General features: G+C 36.7%; 1 protein-coding gene across 1 annotated transcript in view; it reads right to left on the bottom strand.

The window, feature by feature from the left end:
* The window catches only part of tnn (tenascin N), a 34,603-nt gene that overhangs the window by 20,897 nt on the left and 4,563 nt on the right, over nucleotides 1-9,143 (bottom strand). Inside the window, exons 4-7 of the mRNA XM_037682223.1 lie at nucleotides 5,636-5,769; nucleotides 5,424-5,553; nucleotides 973-1,155; nucleotides 269-358 (exon numbers count right to left, since the gene is read on the bottom strand). Of these exons, the coding sequence (XP_037538151.1) occupies nucleotides 269-358; nucleotides 973-1,155; nucleotides 5,424-5,553; nucleotides 5,636-5,769 (537 nt within the window). The remainder of the gene's footprint in view (nucleotides 1-268; nucleotides 359-972; nucleotides 1,156-5,423; nucleotides 5,554-5,635; nucleotides 5,770-9,143) is intronic.

Below are 9,143 nucleotides of genomic sequence, written 5' to 3' on the forward strand. Positions count from 1 at the left end.
ACGGATGGATGGATGGATGGATGGATGGATGGATGGATGGATGGATGGATGGATGGAAGGAAGGATGGATGGATGGATGGATGGATGGATGGATGGATGGATGGAAGGAAGGATGGATGGATGGAATTATTTTTTTATCACTGGTTCTTCAGTTCCATATGTGGCAGATTTTGGTGCAATTCATTCCAGTGAATTCAAAAGCAATTCTGTTCATTTTCTGCTTATTGATAAGAACAGGTTGATTAGGTTCAGTGATCCATGAACTGACCTGTGACCCCAGTAGCCAAAGAAGATTTTCCCTCTGTGTTTCCTTTGATAGCTTGCACAGAGATCTGGTACTCTGTTCCTGGATACAGACCTGCAGAAAAATAATCTTGTAATCTTGTGGTTCATTATACTATTGGTTTATACATATATAAATAAATAAAGATACTTCAAAAATTTTTCATTTTGTCCCTAAATTACCTTTAACTATCTTGTAAAACCTATAATCTATTAAAAATTAATTTACAGTTACCCAAAGACATCAGTGAAACACTGCATTTTGTATTGTGACAATTATCCTGTCTCTATCATGTCTTATCTTGTCTATGTGATATATATTGGATCTATTGAATTTTATCATCAATAATTTACTGTACTTGCATTATATACCTTTACATTCTACATTTCATATGTACCGTTTGATTCTGTGGTGTACAAAAGTGCATTCATTGCACAGCGTGTTTGTTTTTCGTATGAAAGTAATTTTTAAAGCACAGTATAAGTTTGTAATTTGAGATCAAATCAGAATCCTAAGGTCAAATAATTTGATGATCATTAAAGGCAAACTTATAGACATAATTTTAATTGGATAATTTGGGTATATTTACATACAATTTTATATGAAAACTTTAGGCTGAAAAATTGATATAATTCTATGACTGATTTTATTTATCCTGTTCAATGCTATTCTTTTGTGAGAAGACTTACCCACAATAGTGTGTTTAGTGCGTGCCTCCTGGCTCATCTGTACCTCCAACTCCTCCTCCTGTCCCAACGGGTCAGTGTGTTTGAGACTAAAATAATCCACTTCTGCCTGTGGGTTCTTCCAGTCCACTTGGATAGAAACCTCCGTCTGGCCAAGGACTCGGATATCATCAATAGCTGAGACATCTGGGAGGAAAAGAGGACATGGTGGAAATGTCAGAACAGACACAAACCTCATGCAGAAAACTCTCCAACAAAGCAAAGCAGATGAAAAGTACGTGCTCTGCTCTGTCCCATGAGCTGATTCCTTAGTGCTGTGTGTTAATTTTACCCATTCAAAAAATAACCACGTTTTCTATGTTTTTACAAACATTTGAGACACTTGAATAATTTGATCATACTATCAGTGTGAAGAAATCTGTACAAAAATATAATATATGTACTTATCTGTTTTAGTGAATACCAAGAACGATGCCAAAGTGACTGTCGAGGGAATGTGTATGCATCATGCTCTATTCTTTTACCATATTAATATAGACTTTATAAACTTTTCTGCTCCTTTACTGTTATTGTGAATGGTATTAAATGTTTCCATGATCTTTCCTCTATATTATAATCATTCTTGATGTGAATATCAGTAAGAGGATAGTGGAGAGGTCATCTTTTAATATGTTGGAGACTTATGAATGCTATGGTAGACACAGTGATTATTCACAGTAAGAATCCTTGAGAAATGTTTACCTCCAGCGGCTCCCTGTGTGCAACTGCTGGGTTTGGTTCTGAAACCACTAGGTCAATGTGAAGGGGAGGTGCAGGCCCCTGATGAGTTCTCTACAAAACTAACTTTTTCAGTTCCGGAAGGGAGAACAGGTCAGAACTGCAGGTGAATGCATTGATACGTGTGTTCTTGTAAATGCAAGGATCTTCTGTGAGTTGTTGGCTATTCTCTAAAGCTTTGTAATAAATCTGAGGAAGTCTACCCCTGATCGTTTGGTAATCTCTTTTTTCCACGACTGTGAACCACAGGCGCAAAAATTTAAATGATGTCACCAATATAATTTTAAATGGCATGATAATGGGGCTGTATTGAAAATTAGCGGTTAGCAGAAATACAGAAAGAGGAAATAAACAAGGATTTCATGAAATGCTCTGAATTTATTACACTCACTGGCTCCCTAAGATACACCTGTTCAACTGCTTGTTAACACAATTAGCTAGTCAGCCAATCACAAGGAAGCAACTCAATGTATTTAGTTGTCTAAACAAGGTGAAGTCAACTTCCTGAAGTTCAAACCATCAAGATAAAGAAGAGAGGGGATTTAAGTGACTTTGAATGTGGTATGGTTAAGAACTACTGATCTAATGGATTTTTTAAAAATGAAAAACATTGTTAAAGTTGATAGAGAATGACCCAAAAAAGAGAAAATATCCAGTGAACAAACAGTGTGTGTGTGAAGAAAAAAGCTTTGCTGACGGAGGAGAATCTACAGACTGGTTTGAGATGACAGAAATACAAGTGGAGCTCAAATAACCAATTATCCCCACTAAGGTTGGTAGAATACCCTGTCTAAATGTACAACATGTTCAGCCTTAGCATATAGCCTTTAGCAGCAGAAGACTACACAGGATGCCACTCGTGTCATGGAAGATCAGGAAACTGATGCTACACTTCACACAGGCTCACCGATAAAAGATTTAAGAAACATTGGTCTGAGGTGTCTCATCCAATGGTCTCCATAGTCACCAGACCTGAATCCATTCAAGCATCTTAGGGATGTGGTGGAATGGAGGATTTGCAATATGGATGTGTAGCTGACAAATCTGCTGCAACGTCTGATGCAATCATGTGAATATGTTCTAAAATCTCCAAGCAATGTTTCCAACCAGTGGCGCCAGAACGGGGGGGGGGGGGGGGGCATTGGCCCCCCACACTTTACGGCCCTGCCTGTCAGCTACTCCCAGACATTTACACAGGCTACACCCAACGCTGACAAGCTGTGATTGACGTCTCTCTGTGTGTGTGCATCTACATACAGACAGAGGCACAGGCAAAACCTACAGCATTCAGATCTGGGCCAAATCAGTTTACAAGTTTCCAGGTCCACATAACCAACACCAGAGGGTTTACACACATGTGCCAGCTCCAGGTTGGGCTGGGATCATGAGCCTGCCTGACACCTGCGAAAAATGTTTTAGCTCTGATCTGGTCCGGGTCTGGACCAGATCAGAGCTAAATATAAAATAAGAATTATATATGTGTGCCACATCTGGTCCAAATGCAGTTTTTATAGCACCTGTGACCAAAGTCACAAAAGACCCCCATGATGAACCCCCTGAAAAATGAATCTGGCGCTGCTGTTTCCAACATATTGTTGAATCTATGACACAATGATTTAAGGCAGTTCTGAAGACAAAATGAAAAAGTCTAACCCAGGACTAGCAAGGCTTTTCTAATAAAGTGGCTCGTTATTAATTTTATTTTTACCTCTTTGTGGTCCATGCTGGGTTTAAATGTTTGGAGTTACAAAAGAAACTAAATGTACTTGCGGTATTTGCAAATGATCTTTAAGCTGGAACAATGAGCATGTAGAGCAGCGCAAATTATTGTTTATGCAGATGAACAAAGGATAAAATTGTCTTAAAAAAAGCGATGTAGACTCTAATAAATCCTTTCAGTTCAGTCTAATTATCTCAAATTTGTGCATTAAACTATCTGAAATTGCAAATTGATTATATCATGGAAAATGTATGCTATAGTAATAGTTTGAGCAATTCTTTAAAAATAAATTTAAAGTTGTTAATTATAACACAATTTAAAAAAGGTAATTATGATACATGTTTTGTTACTGTCTTAAATTTCATAATGTGATTTTACTCCAGTTGGATACAGATAGGCCTATACATTACAATACTGTGCTTAACTCTACTGGCCAATTCAGACAAAAAAAAAAAAAAAAAAAGAATGATACCACCTTGAAGACCTTTCTAAAAAAAATGATTAAAATTTTCCTTATTTAGAAATGGGGATAAAATGACAATAATGAATTTCACCCAAAGCCAGAAAGCCTATCTGAATTTATAACATATGGTAAGAAAAGATTGTCAAAAACCATCAAACAAATTAAATGAAAAAGGGTTGGCTATTTTTTTTTTTTTTTTTTAAGAAAATAAAAGAAACATTCACTTTAATGCTCCTTTGAAGTAGACCATTATTAGAAGTTAAAATGAAAACTAAAGAAGTAAACTCCTCGCACAGCAATATGTCCAATAATGCTGTTTTATTCTCATGAACGTCCCGCTGTGAGGTTTATTTTAAAAACCAAACAATAGAATCAAACTCACCTCAATCTTTTTCAGGCTCTCATTAACTGCCATCATTTTTGTCAAGTAATCCCTTCTCCGACACATCTGTCTGCTGCCACATCTGTGAGTTACAGCTAACAGTAAATGCATCCCTGCAGTCATTTCCTTGAGATTACCATACTATTTATTGCCTGACAAACCAGAGCCTGTAATAAAATACTTGGTGCTTTCTGATGCCATCTTAATCATTGCTTAACACAGCAAGATGAGCTGGATACAGAGAAAATGACAAGCAAAATTAAAGGCCTAGTATTCCATGAAGGAACTCATATCGCCTCAAACCTTTCAAAAGAGGCATTGTATTTTCTGGTAAAACATTTAAAATATACTCTTGTGGGACCTCATGCACAGTTGTCTTGTGAGATCTCGGAGAAGGTGCTGAGGCTGACACTCAACTTCTTCCACAACATTTTTTTTAGATTAAAGTCTGTAAAACTAACTTATGTTATACCATTTTATCTTATTTAAGGTTGCACACCATCTTGAATTGTGGTGGCTCCAAAAGTCAATCAGTTGTAGATGTACATCCATTGATTACTATGAAAAATAAATAAATGTATATTAGAATCTGACAAGTGATTCATGAGATATTTTGCTATAAAAAGATTGACACTAAGAGTTAATGTGAAAGCTTTAAGCAAAGATCTTGCACAATTTGTAGATGTTTGTAAAATTTAGTGAGATTTTGGTGTATACATTTTTAATACTTTTAAAAAATTTCAACAAAACATTTCAGCTGTGCTATACATTTCATGAAATGTATAGCACAGAAACACACAAGAATAAAAAATATATAATTTCCCTTTTCTAACTTTTGATGATGGGTGACAGTAAGCTTTTTATTTTCTGAAAACATATCTAATTTCTCTAACCTTGAGATTTTGACATTAAACACCTTGAGATGCAAAGAACAACTTTGGTTAATAATCAATTCTGTGACACTGGAACGTTTTTTTAAACTCATGACCAAGGCACGCTGTAATCAAATATAAAGTGATCCAACTACATTTTATGATGAACAACCTCCTTGACATTGGCCAGGCAGCATATAATTAGCAGCCTATAATGGTTTTAGTGCTGTCTGTGCTCACCTGTGGTTGCTTCAATCACATTCGCTTCACTTCTGGTCTTTTTGATGACATCATAGATTTGGACCATGTAGGTAACCCCTGGAGTCAGACCCTTGATGAGGTAGGAATTCTCTGTGTTTGAAACCCGAACCTGCAGTGGATTGAAACAAGGTTTTACAGTTGTGGCAAAATAATAAGTTCTGTTCAATAGAACCATGAATAAATAAACATACCTGCTTCATGACAACCTCGTCATATTTGGGATGATATGTTAATGTATAATACTCAGCGCCCCGAACAGAGTCCCACTCAACCAGTAGAGAGACGTCAGTCTTTTGGATCAACCGCAGACCCTGAGGTCCAGTGACTTAGAGAGAAACAGAGGCATGGACACATGGAGAGTGAGACTAGTAACAGTTTAATTATGTTTATTTTAACTAGTTGCTGTCTAGTTCCTTCTGTCTTCTCCTCTTGGTGAATATGTCTTTTACCTAAAGTGATATTTTAACACATTACATTTCTGCAAAACCCCTGAAAATCTGATTGCGTTGCAACAAAATTAAAGGATAAGGTCTTGAACCAGACAAAAGCAATTTATTTTTAAAAATAGGATTTTCAATCCAACAGGAAAGAAACATTACTTTTTCATGTGATCTTACGACACAAGGACATCACATTTTGGTGAAGATGCTAGAAGAATATACTAAAATAAAGAACAAAAGCAATGTGGTGGAATGAGGATATCTACTACCAAGAGGGATTCTTTGGGAGTAAAATAAATAAAAAATAAACCCTATCTAACCATAAATTGTATTGAATAAAATACGTCACATAGAAATATATGTCAAGGGTAAGTTTTGTCATGGTAAAAGACTAACAACTTTGCCAGGGAAGGAATTCACATTAACTTCAGGTGCTGTTCGACAAAGCAAACCCAGAACGCTACTGTATATTCATCTTTAAATAACTTCTTGGTCTGCTGTCTTCATACATCTCCTCCTACATGTCACTGTGTGAGTGCAGTTGCAGCGTGCGCTCTCAGGACATTATTACATGCAGTGCCCCCTCAGTGAGGACTGAACTAGGCAAAAGGGCCTTCTCCTACTCTGCTCCTGTTTCCTGGAATATCTTGCAAAAAGATCTGAAGCTCTCGACCTCTCTAAGTGGCTTTAAACATCTACTATGTTCCTGGCAAAAACCAATGCAGACATGTTCTGTGTTTTTAGTTTTCTACAGCGCCTTATAATCTAGCTGTTTTGTTTGTTACATTTTTAAACACCATTTTATTTTCACTTGTTCTCCATTTGTATGCATCCTTTATGGTTGTCTATTGTTGTCTTTGTTGTTCACTGTTGTCATCACTCTTTGTTAAAACCAGGTCTCTCTTTTAAATGAGTCTCCAAGGCTCAGTGGGATTAACCTGTATAAACAAAGGTTGAATATATGTTTTTTTTTCCATACATGTCCCATGCTGGAGCAGTTAGTGCACTACTGTCGCTACTATAGGCATGAAAGTCAAGAAACTTTGCTCTTTAATAATATGTCAAAGTCGTTAAAGGGAATAAATTAACTCATTAAGGCTGGAAAGTGGTGTTTTGAAGCTGAACCAAACAACATCTGTAATGTGAAGGGACTAAAAGTTTCTAAGTTAATAAGGAATTTATCTAAAAAAAAACAACATATTAAAACTAAGAACGACACTGCTCTTTAAAGGATACACAGTAGGTCTTAGTGTATAGTTCAAAAGTCAAACTCCCATCATAACTAAGTGGAGAATGGCATCCATTATCCATATGTTAAAATGGAACGTAGCCACAGAAAAGAATGTCTCGACTGTTTTGCTTCTTTGCTCTCCTGTTCCCAGAACTATTACTACTATTACTGTTAACATCTTAAAACAACTAAGCGTTTGGTTTTTTTTTTCTTACCTCCCACTTTTCTTTTCCATTTCAACATTCACTCTGACATGGTTCTTCTATTAATGTTGGATTTGGTTCAATAGCACCCATACATGAAACTGCAGATCTGTCTGTAGCTATTCTCTGGAAACAGTGGAGCAAAGCAGCATGAGAAACACCAAGGTTTGACATTACTGACCTGCTACTGTGAAGTCTGCACCGTTTATCACCTTCTTCAGGTTTCTAAGAGCATGGCTTAGAACCAGACGTACAGAAGCTGCTTTAAACGGTTCTTTTTTTCACTACTTTGTTCACATTTTAAATGCAGAACTGATCATGGAATGAAGGATTGGAAAGTGGTTGTAGAATAAAACATGCCAAAATTGTTAATGGACCAAAAAAGAAAAATAACAACAAGAAAATTTCATGCTTCCATTTTGTTATTAGAAAAGTTTTTATTTGTGTGGAATTGACTCTTACAGCCAGTATCCACTGTCCATGCTTGGCTGCCACTGTTCATGCCGCTGCTTTCCAGGTCTTAGATTGCTTCAGAAAGTCATTTTGTAATCTACCCCTGAGGCAGTTCTGTCTGAGTGGCTGGCTGAAGTGTTTTTAGCAGGAAAGGTGATGACTTTTCTGCAGGGAACAAAGCAAGAAGGGGGTCCAAAAGACAGCCAGCTGTTGTTATATTCCTGTGGTATTATGTGACCTGATGTCATTAGTCGTTTAGCTGTCAAAGCTGCCGTGCTCATGGGTCAGCCCATTGAAAAGTCCCCTTCAGCTGCTTGATCTTAAATAACTCTGGAGATGTTTGAAATTCCACAAAGTCAACCAAACTGGTCCCAACGATCACTGCCATTATTCAAGGTTATCAGAAAAAAAAAAAAAAAGAAACTAGCCAAGAATTACAATAAATTATTGTATATTTTAGAAGAAAAGTACTGCTTTTGATTCAGCTCTTATTGTCTAATTTCTAATTTTTCTGCACAAGTGAATTAAGGTACACACCGGGGACAAATTGAAATTGTGTACTTTTTATGGTTAAAGTATATTACCAACATGTCTTTCATTTAAAAATGATTTATTGTTTATGCTTATGAAGTTAACTGTCCAAATCTTCTGGATTGTTTTACTACTTCTGACAACTTTTCACATTCGAAATAATGGACTGTTTTGTCCATTGTGTCCAAAGTGACATGTGGGAGCAAATGGAAAAAGGGAAAATAAGCTACGTTGTACAAATGTTACAAGTTGTTAGTTGCACCTTTAATTTAAGCTCCCAGAATACACATGACCACATGAAGTCATAGAAAGAAGAAAAGGTAAATGCTTTTTCTTTTCTCAGCTGGTTTTAACTTTCAGTAACTCGTTAAAAAAAGTGGAGCTTCTGGCTGGAAAGTGAGAAATCTGCCGATGAGCTGGTTTCTCGTTTCATGTGCCTTGTTTGAAACCTTAAGCAGTGAGGCATCCAGATCATTGACCCTTTTAAGTTTTACTCATATATAGAAGCGTATAAGTACTTTCTGGAAAACTGACTGAAAGTTTTATTGCCTGGTCTTAGCATGAAGATGAATGTTAAATTATTATTTTGAACATGGGAGCATTGTGCTTCCCAATGGTCCAGTATTACCTTTTACAGTCATCTTGCATTTTTATACGCTTGTCAAAGGCTGGAATGTATTATGGATGGATGGATGGATGGATGGATGGATGGATGGATGGATGGATGGATGGATGGATGGATGGATGGATGGATGGATGGATGGATGGATGGATGGATGGATGGATGGATGGATGGATGGATGGATGGATGGATGGATGGATGGATGGATGGATGGATGGA

This window comes from Nematolebias whitei, chromosome 9 (genome assembly GCF_014905685.2).
Source record: "Nematolebias whitei isolate Nwh7 chromosome 9, NemWhi1, whole genome shotgun sequence".
In the NCBI taxonomy this organism is placed as follows: Eukaryota; Metazoa; Chordata; class Actinopteri; order Cyprinodontiformes; family Rivulidae; genus Nematolebias; species Nematolebias whitei.